The sequence below is a fragment of the Ovis canadensis genome, chromosome 14 (genome assembly GCF_042477335.2).
Source record: "Ovis canadensis isolate MfBH-ARS-UI-01 breed Bighorn chromosome 14, ARS-UI_OviCan_v2, whole genome shotgun sequence".
NCBI lineage: Eukaryota > Metazoa > Chordata > Mammalia > Artiodactyla > Bovidae > Ovis > Ovis canadensis.
Window position 1 is genome coordinate 69,106,520 of NC_091258.1, and position 13,954 is coordinate 69,120,473.

At 58.3% G+C, this 13,954-nt stretch overlaps 2 protein-coding genes across 5 annotated transcripts; both read left to right on the plus strand.

Annotated features, from left to right (window-relative positions):
* Positions 1–1,269: 1,269 nt before the first annotated feature.
* PRMT1 (protein arginine methyltransferase 1) lies at positions 1,270–11,562 on the plus strand. Of its 4 annotated transcripts, none has more exons than XM_069551260.1 (11): positions 1,446–1,706; positions 3,915–3,968; positions 4,506–4,607; positions 5,357–5,512; positions 5,656–5,719; positions 7,455–7,597; positions 8,347–8,434; positions 8,523–8,638; positions 9,258–9,408; positions 9,706–9,827; positions 11,263–11,562. In XM_069551260.1, the coding sequence occupies exons 1-11, from the start codon at positions 1,671–1,673 to the stop codon at positions 11,344–11,346; spliced, it is 1,116 nt and encodes a 371-aa protein (XP_069407361.1). In that variant the 5' UTR covers positions 1,446–1,670; the 3' UTR covers positions 11,347–11,562. The 4 variants fall into 4 exon arrangements, with proteins under 4 accessions (XP_069407363.1, XP_069407361.1, XP_069407362.1 ...); XM_069551261.1 differs by lacking the exon at positions 1,446–1,706 and adding an exon at positions 2,537–2,733; XM_069551262.1 differs by lacking the exon at positions 3,915–3,968 and having other exon boundaries at positions 1,270–1,706.
* A 95-nt stretch (positions 11,563–11,657) lies between these two features.
* On the plus strand, positions 11,658–13,704 carry ADM5 (adrenomedullin 5 (putative)). Its single transcript, XM_069551265.1, has 2 exons — positions 11,658–13,044; positions 13,250–13,704. Exons 1-2 carry the CDS (start codon positions 12,968–12,970, stop codon positions 13,500–13,502), a joined length of 330 nt encoding a protein of 109 aa, XP_069407366.1. The 5' UTR covers positions 11,658–12,967; the 3' UTR covers positions 13,503–13,704.
* The last annotated feature ends 250 nt before the right edge of the window (positions 13,705–13,954 follow it).

The following is a 13,954-nucleotide window of genomic DNA, read 5'->3' on the forward strand; positions in this document are numbered from 1 at the left end:
AAACCCGAAGCGGCCAAATTTAAAAAAAAAAAAAAATTTTTTATTTTAAAGAAAGAAAACATGCAAATTGCCGATAAGCACACGAAAACACGAAAAGGTGCTGAACAACATTGGCGGTCAGGGCAATAATGCAAGTCACAACCAGGAGATAATCTCTTCCTACACAGGAGAGTCGTTAAAATTATAGACTGATTTTATTAAGTGCTGGAGGGGATGTGGAGCACCTAGAACTCTCACGCATCACTGATGGAAATGCAAATTGGTAGAATACCATAGGAAACTTTGGGGCAGTTTCTTATCAAGTTAAACATACACCTAGCATAGGACGCGCAAGCATGTCCTCCTAGCTTGACCCAAGAGAACTGAAAGTGTACATCTACAGAAAGGTTGGGACACGATGGTTTATGGCCTCTTTATTCATAACAGCCCTAATCTGGAAACCACCCACATGTCCACCAAGAGGAAAATGTGATCCAGCAATACAATGGAATACTCCTCAGCAATAAAAAGGGCTGGACAATCGTTATATGAGACATGAACGAATCTTGAAAACATTACGCTGAGAAAAACAAGACAGGCACAAAAGAGCACATACTTTTATCGGAAAATTTAGCAGCTGAAAAGATACACTATAGTAACGAAACAGTGATTGCTTCTGGGGTTGGGTGGGAGGGCGGTGTTGAAAGGGTCGTGAAGGAACTTTCTAGGGTGATGGGATACATTCCCCAAGTAGCAGTTACCTTCATTCAACAAGTAACTTTTTCTACAGGTCGAGGGAAGCTACCTGGAGGAGGTGGCGACTGAGTTATGCCGGGACTGACTCATGAAGGCCAGACGAAGGGGGTGGGTGTTCCAGCATGGGTAGGACTTGGCAAAGGCCAAGTGCTTGAGTGGGGTCACTGGGTTTTAAAAACTTGTAACAATTAAGTAGAGGGCTAAAGATTAAACACCTCGACGCCTGAGTCCCATTTCTGACTTGATTCAGGATCACGGATAAGACTTCTTTGAGCCTCTCACTGCTTCAGTTTTCCATCAGGAAAATGGGCACAAGCTCCCTTATTTCCCCTTGGATTCCCTACAAGCTGGGAGAAGCCACAGAGTGAACGGTGAGTGACAGTTTGTTTGAGCCAATCTCTGGAGCCTAAAGCCTGCTTTCCTTTTTCGTGGGCCAATCGTCACGTTCTCCTTGAGGCCAGCAGCTTGGCGGAGGCAGGCCGAAAGCCTCATGACGTCACATTGTTAATAAACCAATAGCAGCTATTAAGAGGCGGGTACTTTTGGTGATAGTTCTATTTCAAGATGTCCGCTTAGCGCAGGGTCCGCCGGGAAGCTTTGAGGCGGTACGGGAGAAGGGGCGGGAACTCCCAGTAGATTCTGCCCAATCGTCAGTCGCGCTTCTTGCGATAGACGGGCAGTCTTTCCCATCCCCGTCGACTTAAGGGGGCGGGGTTCGGCACGCCAGAGTAGGCGGGCACCTCAGCTTTGATGGGTGTCTCCTTCGCCCAATGGCTAAATGGTATTTCCAGACGGGTCACCTCCGCTACCAATGAGATCTCCTGGCGGGGTCGCGGTGGGCGGGCCGTAGACCCTCCGGTATAAGGCGGTCCCCGGGGAGTGCGGAGAAAGGGGGGGGGTCTCGGCGGCCGGAGGAGGAGTAGACGCGGGTGAAGATGGCGGCAGCCGAAGCCGCGAACTGCATCATGGAGGTGAGCGCCAGGAGCGCCACCGGGGGCGGGGGGCGGTTTGGAAGTCGGTGTTTTACGCCTCCGCCGTGGGGAAGGGGCTCTGAGTCGCCGGATTGGGGTTGAAGGCCCCTGGCCGTACGGAGGGGGGCGCCGCGTGCTCCGTATCCGAGGATACCGTTTGAACTGCGGGTTCCCTAGCTTTCGGGGGCCTGAGGCGCCACGCCGAGCCGAGGGCCTACTGCCCCCTCCCACGTGGAGGAGGGCTGGGGGCGCTTCCGGCCTGGCCCCCACGTGGCCGTGGCACGGTGGGTGGGGAGGGGGTGTGCCGTGCCCGCTTGCCCGGCGGGTTCCACGTGCGGGACAAAGGCCCCGCCCCCGGCCAGGGGAGGGGCGCCCCGGGGGGGGGCGGAGAGGAGGCTCCGACCCTCCCTCCGAGGCCCCCTACCCTCCTCCCCGGGGATCGTGACGGGCACCTCGGGGTGGGGACCTCCGTGCAGTAATGAGGCTCTTGGGAGGGGCAGTGTGCCTCGACCCTTAACAAACCCTTTCCTGGGACCAGGGCATCTGCTTAGGCATCGGTCCAGGTTTCGTGCGCTCTTGCGTTGGGATTGGAGGAAGACGAAGAATTGGTTCCCTCTGGGACCCCTCCTACCCTCCAGTTTCCTGTCTCTGGATTCTCCCCCTCTTTGGGAGCTGGGGGGATGGGGCATGCCCCTGTGACCTCCCTCTGGTCTATGGGGGGGCATCGAGCGGAAGATCTTTCCCGATTAGGCGCTGTGCACCCCCTTGTGGCCATTTCTGGGTGTGTGGGAGGGACATCTTTTTCATGGGGCGTGTCTCCAAGCCCCCCTCCCTGTCGAAGCCCTCCCGGGCGAGGGGAGAGAGAATCTGTCCTGGGAAGGGCTGTGAGGTAGTGGAGGCAGCGGATTTACCTCCTTCTGGCCCTTCCTCTCCCTGGGGTATTTGTGAAGATGGGAGTTGACCACCTCCTCCCTGAACCCGTGTTTGAGGGTCCTGAACCTGCTTGCGTGAAATGGTGTCCCGTGAGGTGTGATTCTCTTGCAGTTATGTGGGGCTTGCCATGATGCTGTGTCTCAAGCGCTCTGGGGGCATGTCTGGCGGTGATGTCGGTGGTGTAGAGAAATGGGCCCTCAGGGGAAGTCCCCTCACCCGCCGTCTTTCCGTATCCGCGTCATTCACTGGTTTGGGGAGGATGGAGGTGGGGCTTGGAGCCCAGGGGTTATGTCTGTGATTTCACGCTTCTTGGCGCCTGGAGAGTGCTTGCATCTGGAAGAGCTGTAATCTGTTGGGCCCTCCGTACTCTCACCTCTTAGCTTGTAGCAGTCTCAGGAATGGGAGATGAGGTTCCAAGATGCATACCTTGGGGGGCAGCCCCAGGGGTCACTCCAGTGACTCCCCCTTGGCTCTCTGCTAGACGAAGGCCTTCTTGGCTGGAGGAAATATCTTCCTCAGAGGTGGATCCAGGACTCGGCCCCTCCCCTGGGGAGCTTCTGGGCCTGAGATGGTGGTTCGAACGGGGAGTAGATGGGCTTGGGGGTCCAGGGTCTGGCCTCCTCCGTGGAACTCTGCCCTCCTGCGCAGAGGGTCATAATCAGGAGATTGGCACTCCCTTGTTTTGTTTGGGACTCCCTGAGTCCCAGGCAGGAGCTAGCAGCCCGCATGCCAGCTCTGGTGGGGGGTGCCCGTGTGCCACACCTCCTTTCTGGAATCCTCTCAGATGAGAGAGTGCTTTGCAGAGGTGACAGATGCCCAGTGGGTACACCCTGCCAGTTCCCTTCCCCCAGCTCGAATGGTACCCCAGGATGAGGCTTTGTGTCAGGAAGTGTCATCTAATCTGGGGAGATTAGATGGTGAGGGGGAGTGACAGCTGGCAGTGCCCTTGTGCCCGGCGGGTGCCAGTTCCTCTGGCCTGGATGGGGGAGGCGTGTGTGCTCAGGTGCCTGGCCCAACAGGGGCAGTGTGGGGGCAGGCCACCATCTCTCCAGCCACAGCTGGGATAGAACCCCCTCCCTGCTCCCCCACATCTCCCCCACCCCTGTTGAAAACAGCCTTGCCTCTTTACTTGTTCCTTCTCCCACCACTGCTCACAAAGGAAAAGCAAAATTGTAGGAAACACCTCCTTCTTGCCCAAGAGCCCGGGTCGCCTGGCCTGGCCCTCCCCTAGCCGCTCCTGGTAGCTAATCCTTTCTCCCTGTTACTCTCTCCTAGAATTTTGTAGCCACCTTGGCTAATGGGATGAGCCTCCAGCCGCCTCTTGAAGAAGTAAATATCCTTTTGTGAGACCCCTTCCCACATACACATTTCCTCACACGTCACACCCTTTTTAGTGGTCTAACTGATCCCTCTGGCTTCAAACCACTTTACCCTTGGCCCCCGAAACACTTAGTCCAGACTCCGTCCAGGTTTGGGCCCCCACCTGGCCTCTCCCAATACTGTGGCTACTTCCTTAACTCCATTTACAGCCCCCCACCCCACCTTTGTCCTTCCCTGTGTCTGCCCCGCTTCCGCCTTCCTCTCCCCTCCCTTCCCCAGCTGTGGGCTGAGCTAGAGACGGGGGCAGAGAGACTGGAGAGATGGTAGGCCTGGCTGAGGTATCGGGGGTGCCCTCCTGGATGGTGCTCTGGGGGTGGGGGGTTCCTGGGCGAGGCAAGACGGCAGGTGGGGGCTGTAGGGTTGCCATGGTACGGTTTGGGGAGTGGTTCTGTATACTCCATGGGGGCGTAGACCTGCCTGGAGGCTTCCGAATCTGTGGGGAGCCCCCAGATGTGACCCCGTTTGCTCCCATTCACCCCCTCCCAGGTCTCCTGTGGCCAGGCAGAAAGCAGCGAGAAGCCCAACGCTGAGGACATGACGTCCAAAGATTACTACTTTGACTCCTATGCTCACTTCGGCATCCACGAGGTGAGTATGGACAGACAGCTCCTGAGGGTGCCGAATCTTCCAGGGGGTCATGTTGGGGAGAGCTGGAGATTCATCTCTGACGCATGCGCACTGCCTTCCCTGGCAGCGGGCCACCCCCTCTGCGCAGGCAGAGCTCACACTCCGGGTCGCCTCGCGCAGCCGTTGCCTGGGAGACGGGGTTAGCCTGGCGCTCTACCAGTCCTCTCCTGGGAGGCCGCGGTGGGAGCGCGCATGTGCATCGCATGTGCATCTGAGACCTCAGCCCGAGGTCAGGGCCTACCGGTCTTTGCCGCCCTCTAGTGACCGGCAGCGGCTCGAAAGTCTTCTCCACCCCTTTTGCGTGTGGTGGAGGCTGAGGTCCCAGAAAGCAGCAGGGATGGGGTGGGAAGATTTTTCTCTTTCCTTTTTTAAAATATTGTTATAAAATATGCATAACAAAATTTACCATTTTCACGTGGGCGGTTTAATGGCTTTGGCTTACTGAGGACTTTTTAAAGGCAAGGCTTTACAGGGGGTTAGACGGCAAGGGTAGAAAATGCCTAAGATGGGATTTTGGTCCATCCAGTCCAATTTCACGTAGGGAAACTGAGGCGTGTGGAAGGGAAATAACTTGTCCTAAGGGGACTAAAGCAGGTTTGAGGACTGAGTGCCAGTCTTCAAGTTGATCAGCGTGTTGGAGGCCAGGACACCCTGGTTTTCAGCAGGGGACGCCAGTCCCCTCATGATCTCTTTGTTCCCACCCCTGCCAGGAAATGCTGAAAGATGAGGTCCGCACCCTCACATACCGCAACTCCATGTTTCACAACCGGCACCTTTTCAAAGACAAGGTGGTGCTGGACGTGGGCTCGGGCACAGGGATCCTCTGCATGTTTGCCGCCAAGGCTGGGGCCCGCAAGGTCATCGGGGTGAGTGTCCTCGGCGGCCGGCCAGGCCTGGGCCTAGGGACGGAAAGGGGGCCCCTTGGGGCTCAGGGATTGGGTGGAGGGGAGTGGGGGCGGAGGGTGGCATTTGGGGGGGGTCTCACCCTCCCTTCTTCCTGGGCCCCCAGATCGAGTGTTCCAGTATCTCTGATTATGCGGTGAAGATCGTCAAAGCCAACAAGTTAGACCATGGTGAGCCCAGGAAGAGAACGGGGTCTTTGGGGAGGGAGCGGGGGATCCCAGCTTCCCCGGGGCCCCTGGCAAGGGAATGGAGGCCATAGAAGTCAAATTCAGGCGTTCCTCCCCCGGTAGGCTCTGGGCTGTGGACAGCCCAAAAATCCAGCCTTCTCAGAACCTACCTCCTGACAAGCCGTCTTAGAATCTGCATGTCGAAGTCACAAGCTTAGTGCTTCAGTCTTTTATTTAAAAAAACAAAAATTTCAAGAAGCAATCTTGAGTTTTTTCAGTGAGTGATAGAGTCACGTGGTTGGCACATGAGGCCCATAGTAAGAAGTCTGCCACCCGCCTCTCAGCCACTCTTCTCTAAGTGCAGACAGCTCTCTCTCCCAGAGAGGTTCATACCGATGAACAAACGTGTGTGTATGTTTCTGCATTCACATGCTGGTTTTTGACACAGATAATGTTTCATACATGCCCTTTGTGATTTTCACCTGTGTATTATGTAGTTTAACACCTGATAGGATGTTGAGAGGATATTGCTTTTTGATGACTGCCATCCTCTATTTTCACATACACCAGGTCTGTTAACCAAGTTCCTGGTCATGGGCATTTGAGCTTCCAAGACTTTCATCCCCCACCTGTAATGTCATCATCAATCATATATGAACTAATGTTACCTGTGAGGTCAGTTTGTAAAAGTAGGGTTGCATGGATCAAAAGTGGAAGAAAGTTGGGCAGAAGGTGCCACATTGCCCTTCCCACCTGCAAGGTTTGAGGGGCAGAGGACATGGGAACATGTGGGTTTTTTGATATGAGGGCCCTTGGCATTCTAGAAGCTGAAGGGGTTTTTTTTAAAAAAGAAATTAGTGTGATGAATTCCTAAGTTCCCATCACTGAGCTTTAAATACCTCCTTTTGAAGCAGATTCCGACTATAAATCCTGCCATGTGTGTATCTAATAGATAAGGCTATTTAAAAAAGCATGACCACGGGAATTTCCCGGCAGCCCAGTGGTTAGGACTGCTTTCACTGCTAGGGCCCCACTTCGATCCCCCGTCAGGGAACTAAGATCCCACAAGCTACACAGTGCAGACAGAAAAACAAAACATGACCGTGGCTGTTAGTGGCAAAATCTCTCTCATTTTTTAAAAAAATTTTACTTTGCTGCGTCAGGTCTTAGTTGCAGCGTGTGGGATCTAGTTCCCTGATGAGGGGTTGAACCCCAGTCCCCTGTCCTGGGAGCATGGACTCTTAGCCACTGGACCACCAGGGAATCCCATGGGCTGACTTCCAGTAGATTTTAGGAAGGGAGCTGCTCTGCCCCGTACAAAACCCTGACCCAGAAGCAGGTCATCTGCAAATGGTTTGGCACCAGGTTCCCCATGAGTGTGCGAGGCGTGACGGGTAAGGGGGTGGCCGCCTTTCCCATTCTGTGTCCTAGAGTGAGGGGCTGTCTGCACCGGGCCCTGGTCCTGCCTGTTAATGGCAAAATCTCAATGTCACCTAATACCTGATTCATGTCAAGTTCTGTTCCTGCCTCAGAAATACCCCTTGATGAATGAATTTTAAAAACTTAAGTTGACAGGGTGTGGCTTCAGCTCACAGAGTTCTTTAAAGATGCCCCAACACAGCCCCCAGCCCTTCCTTGAGAAGACAAGGCTGTCCCGGTGGGGTCCCCAGGCCCCCAGGGGAGGCAGGCAGACGGCTGTCCTCGGGGCTGGTGGCATGTGCCCTTGTCTGCCCCGCAGTGGTGACCATCATCAAGGGGAAGGTGGAGGAGGTGGAGCTCCCGGTGGAGAAGGTAGACATCATCATCAGTGAGTGGATGGGCTACTGCCTCTTCTACGAGTCGATGCTCAACACCGTGCTCTACGCCCGGGACAAGTGGCTGGTGAGGCCCCAGCGGGGTGGGAGCGGCTCGTGCAGGCCGGTGTGGGGGTCCAGGCAGAAAAGGGAAGCTGTGCTCCGTACTTCCCACCGCGGGGACTGAGTACAGGGCTTGGAAGGCATCTACATGGATGTTAGGAGGCCCGCGGGCAAGATGGAGGGGGCCCAGTACCGGAAGCTAGACAGGGGCAGGGAGATGGTGCTGGAAAAGAACCACAGCAGGCCAGAGGGATTAGGAGGGACTGTGGACCCAGGTGCTGTCAGAGCAGGCCTCCCAGGGAGCTGACCGAGACCTGAACCCCGGACGGGGAGGAGCCACATGGGATCTGAGGGGCAAGGCACACTTAACAGAGGATTTCGGCCAGTGCAAAGGTCCTGGGGCAGCAGCGAGTTCGCTGTGTAGGGAACTTGTAGGGAACCTGCAGCAGAACACGGATCGGGAAGGAAGTTGGAGGTGAGGGGCGGGGGTGGGCCTGTGCAGGTCTCATGGGACCTCGTGGATGTGTAAGACTTTGCCTTACTCCTCAGAGGGGCGAGGTTAGGACAAGATCTGACTTAGATGCTCCTCAGAGCCATCAGGCAGCTATCTGGGGAGTAGACTGAGGCTGGGCACCAGTGAGGAGGCCGAGACAGGAGCCCACCTGGGAAGTGCTGAGCTCAGACCAGGGTGGTGTCAGGGGTGGATAAATAAACAAAATGGGGCAACCTTGCCCAGTCCCCCCATCCTTCACGCCCTTGCCCTGCTCCCCGTAGGCACCCGACGGCCTCATCTTCCCAGACCGAGCCACGCTGTACGTGACGGCCATCGAGGACCGGCAGTACAAAGACTACAAGATCCACTGTGAGCTCGCGGCCCGGGGAGCTTACGGGCGGGGGCGGCTGGGTGCCGGCTACCCCTGGGCTCACCCTCCTCCCCGCCTCCTCCCCAGGGTGGGAGAATGTGTACGGCTTCGACATGTCTTGCATCAAAGACGTGGCCATCAAGGAGCCCCTGGTGGATGTGGTGGACCCCAAGCAGCTGGTCACCAATGCCTGCCTCATCAAGGTGAGCGGGTAGGGTGGCTGGGAGTCGCTCAGGGTCAACCCAAGAAGAGCCAGCACCTGGCCCCTACGTGGGACCATGAATGCTTGCTTGTTTGAGGTCTCGGGAGCTTATATACACATGTGGGATAATACCAACAGCCATCATTTTTTGAGGTTCCCCTTCTCAACCCCCGGTATCAACTCTCACAAGGATAAGGGAGGCAGGCCAAACTGGGTGGAGGAGGGAGTTTGTGGATGGAGATCGGTGGTGGGGTACAGACGCCCTGACTGGGCAAGCCTCCGTGGCCTGAGGCAGGACCCCCAGTTTTACCCTGAGCAGTCAAAGGATTTTACGCAGGGCTGTGACGTGATCCCTTTCTAGGCCGTCAGGCTGTCTGGTAAGGGATGTGGGGGGAGAAGGCGGGAGCCAGGGAACCCTGTTAGATGCTGCCACAGCGGAGTGGGGACACTGGCCGAGGCAGGCAGTGGAGAGTGGAAACTGGACGATGCTCCAGGGAGCAGTCCTCCTTCTAGGAGGTCGGCCTGTCAGATTCGGGGTTGGGGTTGGGAGAGCAGGGGCCCCCAGGCTTGACCGCTGGGCCGGGGGTCAGGGAAGCGGGCTCACGAGGCTTTTCCCACAGGAGGTGGACATCTACACGGTCAAGGTGGAAGACCTGACCTTCACCTCCCCCTTCTGCCTGCAAGTGAAGCGGAACGACTACGTGCACGCCCTGGTGGCCTACTTCAACATCGAGTTCACCCGCTGCCACAAGAGGACCGGCTTCTCCACCAGTGAGGCGGGGCGCAGGGGCACGGGTGCGGTGGGCCTGCGACAGGAGTGGCCAGAGGGAGCCCCGGGGCCTGGAGGCTTCTCACAGCAGCTCTGCCAGCCGCCCAAGCGCACGGTGCCCCAGTCTCTGCACCCACAAAAAAGCCCGTCCCAGGCTTGGTCAGAGTGAAGGGACTGCAGTCACTGCCCAGTCAATGGGCTCTGGAGGGCGAGGGGGTCCCGCGGAGGGAAGGTGGCGGTGGGGAAGGACAGGCAGCGAGGTGGGTGGGCCAGGCTGATGCCGCCCATGCCCACCCCAGGCCCTGAGTCCCCCTACACTCACTGGAAGCAGACAGTGTTCTATATGGAGGACTACCTGACGGTGAAGACGGGCGAGGAGATCTTTGGCACCATTGGCATGCGGCCCAACGCCAAGAACAACGTGAGGCTCTGGGGCAGCTGGGAGGGGGGGCTCGGGCACCTCTGCCTGTTCTGGGGCCCGGGGACCTCTTGGCCCGAAACCTGCCAGCTAGCCCGCTTACCCTCTGTTCTGCACTCATCTGTCTGGCCTGTGCCCCCCACACTCCCATCCTCGGTCTGCCTGTGACCGCAGTTTCATTGAGTACCTGCTGGATACCAAGGGACCCTGGGGACTCAGGCATGATCAGGCCAGACCCCTGCTGTTCAAGTTCTAGACACAGGAGAGTCATGTCAGTGCCAGCTGGTCAGGACTTCTGTGCTCAGGTGGGAAAGGGGCCGGCAGGTATTGGAGACGTGGAGACAGGGCCGCAGGATATCCTGGCCCAGGAGTGGGAGCTAGAAAGGAAAGGAGGGCCGTTTCATCCGCTGAGACGTGGCAGGCAAGCAGGTCTGGGGGAAAGTCAGGAGCTCGGGCATGGATGGGAGGACTCCTGGGTTGGCGGGAGGAAGGTCTGGAAGTTGAGGGATGTGGCCTGGGCTGGAAATGTCAATGGAGCGGCACTGCGTGAGCTTGGATGGAGGGGAGCACCCCACGGTGGCCCCACTTTCTAAGTCAGGGAGGTAAGAGCCAGTTTCAGCAGCTGTTCTCAGCCAGGGATGGTATTGCCCGCTGCCCCCCCCACGTCATCTGGAGACATTTTGGGTGCCACAGTTGAAGAAGGGGCACGGCTGGCATCTAGTGGACGGGCAGGGGAGCCGCTCCTGTGCAGGGCACAAGATAAGACTTCCTCACAGGAAAAGAGTGGTCTAGTAGCGCAAAGGCTGAGAAAACCCAAACGAGAAACTGAAAGAGACCCAAAGAGGGAGGAGGGAACCAGGAGTGATGTGCAGTGAGGTCCGAGGGGGGCAGCAGTTCTTGAGGTCATTGGTGGCTTTGCCCAGTCTTTCCAGGGGGTGCTGGGGGCCGAGCCACAGGGTGGGCCCCAGGAGGATTTGCCTCCAGGAAGCTTTGGAGGAGAGGAAAAGAGGGCGGGGGAGTGGGGCCCTGGAGTTTTTTGAGAGGAGGAAGTTTTGCTAGAGAGAGGTTTGCTTCTTGTAAAAGAAGAAAGAAATAACTTTTGCTGATGGGGAAGGTTTTGATAAAGGAAATCTTACCATGCAGGAGACAGCAGTTGCCCCTCCCTCCCCCCCCCCAACCCCATCCCCCCCAAGGCGAGGGATTGGCTGGGTTCCAGGTGGTTTTGAGGATGTCACATTGGAAACCTCACGGGGAATCCGCACTGGTCGAGACAGATGCTGGGTGTGGGAGCAGCAACACGGTGTCTCCAGGGAGGGGGTGTGGACGGTGGGGGCCCTGCGGCACCTCAGGCGGCCGAGCTGTCCTCCCCCTTCCCCCGCTGCCCTCTGTCTCTGCCCGCCCTGTCCCAGCCCCCCTCACAGCCGCACTCTCCCCACAGCGTGACCTGGACTTCACCATTGACCTGGACTTCAAGGGCCAGCTGTGTGAGCTCTCCTGCTCCACTGACTACCGGATGCGCTGAGGCGGCGCCCGGCTTCTCCCACCCCAGCCAGGCTGGCCCTGCAAGGGCCCAGGGGCTGCGGCGTTCTTAGGCGGTTTCGGGGCTCCCCCTTCCTCTCCCTCCCTCCCACAGAAGGGGGTTTTAGGGGCTGGGGGTGGGGGGGCACATCGTGACTGTGTTTTTCATAACTTATGTTTTTATATGGTTGCATTTACGCCAATAAATCCTCAGCTGGGATGGCAGCTCAGCTTCCTGGGGGACACGGTGGGGTCAGGCTTCTGCCTGCAGGCGTCCAAACCGCCCAGGGCAAAGAGACAGCCTGCTGGCGGCTTCAGGTCTCTGTCACTACTTCTGTGTCTCTGGGTCTTGCTGCCTTTCCCCAGCCTCCCGGATTCCACAGCCTTCACTCTCAAGTCCCACCTGGCCCTCAGCTCACTCACAGGGTGGTCTCCATTGGCTCTCAGAGTCTGTGCCCCCCCCCCCCCCCCCATCTAATGTCCCCTGTCACCGGGGCCTCTGCCGGGCTGGGGGAGGGCTGGGGTGTGGATTCCCAGCACAGCTGGCCTCTGAGGTTTCCCAGAAGCCCTCTCTCCGGCCTTCCCCCGTCACACACATTGTTCCTCTTGGGCTGTTTTTTCCTGTCCAGGACCCTCCAAGGCCAAACCAAGGCTGATTGGCAGTGCCCGCTGCCCTGCCCTTTCCACCTGGGGAAACTGAGTCGGGGCAGGGGGCGGGGGTTCAGAGAGTTCTTTGTGGGGGTGGCAGCCTGCCTCCTCCCCCAGCCTGGCTTGGAACTCGGGGTTCCCACTGTCTACCCCACCTTGGAGATGCAGAGACCCCACTGGCCTTCACCGTTTCCAGTGACTGGCTCTCCAGTCTCTGCTGCAGATGTGGTGCCTGCGCCTGCCCACCCTGCCCTTCCCAAGGCCATGTCCCAAAGTCACGGGCCCCCTAGGTCTCAGTCCACACGACCTGGATCACCCTAGACAGAACCCATGACCTTTCCATGGCCTTCCTACAGCTGCTTCAGCACAGCTGAAACGCTTGGCCTGCTGGCACCCCACACCCATCTGCATATATTCCTCTTCTACCAGGATGGTGTTAGGGCCCGACTTGAGGTGCCTCAGTTTGCCGCCTGTCCCAATTGTCAGCGCCCCGCGTTGCCCAGCCCCCGCCCTGGAAGTCGCCTGTCCCTTGACATTGCTGTGCCAAAACTCGGCAGAAGAGGGTGAAGTCGCGCCTTGCAGCATCCCCGCCCCCAGCCCTTTCCAGGAAGCCCTAAACTGCGTCGCCACTTGCAGGTGTCAGCTGCCCCGCCCCTCCTCCCTCCGCCTTAAAGGGGTCGCGTCTCCCGGGGCCTCCCAGGGGCATCGACGGCACCGTGGGTCCCCGTGGGTCCCGTGAGGTCTCCTTGGTCGCGGTGCGGGAAGTGGGCATCCCGAGTCCTCATCCTGCCCTTCTGGCGTGGTGTGGCTCATTCGGCCTCAGTTTGCACGGTCTGAGAAGTGGGGACGCCCTGATTTCCTGACGCTAAAGCAAGCGCTCAGGGCATTTTCTAGGCCCGGGGAGGGGGCGGGGGCGCACCCCGGAGGAGCCGCTTCGCCCACCGGTTTCTCAAACGCCGGTCCGCCCCACCCCCACGATGACCACCCACATTCTCTTGCTGTTGCTCGTCGCCTCCTCCATCCTGGGGGACCCGGACCCGGACTCGGCAGGCAGGTGAGAAACGCCGAGGGCAGCGGGGACGGGGCGGGAGGGAGACCGCGGGGGGTGTGCGCCCTCTCTAGGCCGTTTTCCGCTTCGGTGGAATGGGAAGTTGGCCAGGAAATGGGCCTCGCCTGTTCCGGAGTTCTGGGTACCCCCCCGAGCCCCCTTTCTCGGGTGGGGTGTTTGAACCCCGTCTTCTCCCATGCTCCGTCCCCAGGCGGCCCCAGCCCCAGGTCTCCCAGCAGCGCGGGCACCTCTGTTCCCTGGGCACGTGCCAGACCCACCGCCTGCCAGAGATCATATACTGGCTCCGGTCTGCCTCCACCAAGGAGCCCTCAGGGAAGGCTGGCCGCAAGCCTCAGGATCCCCACAGCTACGGGCGCCGCCGGCGGCGCGAGGCCAGAATCCCTCTACGTCTCCAGGACCCCAGCCTGCGGCAAGGCCAGCGCAGTGCCCAGCTCGCTGGGTGATGCTGGGCACATCTCTGCTCGTCCCCTGGCTTCAGTTTACCCATCGTGTATTGGGGCTGTGACTTCAAGTTTCAAGATCCCCTAACCACCTCCTGGGCTCTCCCCGCGCTGTGACTGGGCTGGACCCACGTGCACACCGGCCCCAGCAGGGACAAAGAATATTAACGTCCAGAGCTGAATAAAACGAGAGTTCCATGTTTCAGTCGGCTTGTCTGTCCCCATTCTGGCCTCCCAATTTGAGTCGGGTCTCTAATATATTCTCCGCTTTATCTAGGCAATTCCCCCCCACCCCAACGGAAGCCCCTCTGATTAACTTGAATCCGACCCGCTGTAGCACCTCCACGCCAACTCAGTCCCTGCAGCCGCATCTCCCGTGGGTGGTTTTCGTGGGTCTACTGGACCCCAAAGCAGTCCCCTCCCTCCCCTGGGTGGTGGGGCTGAGATTCGCTCCG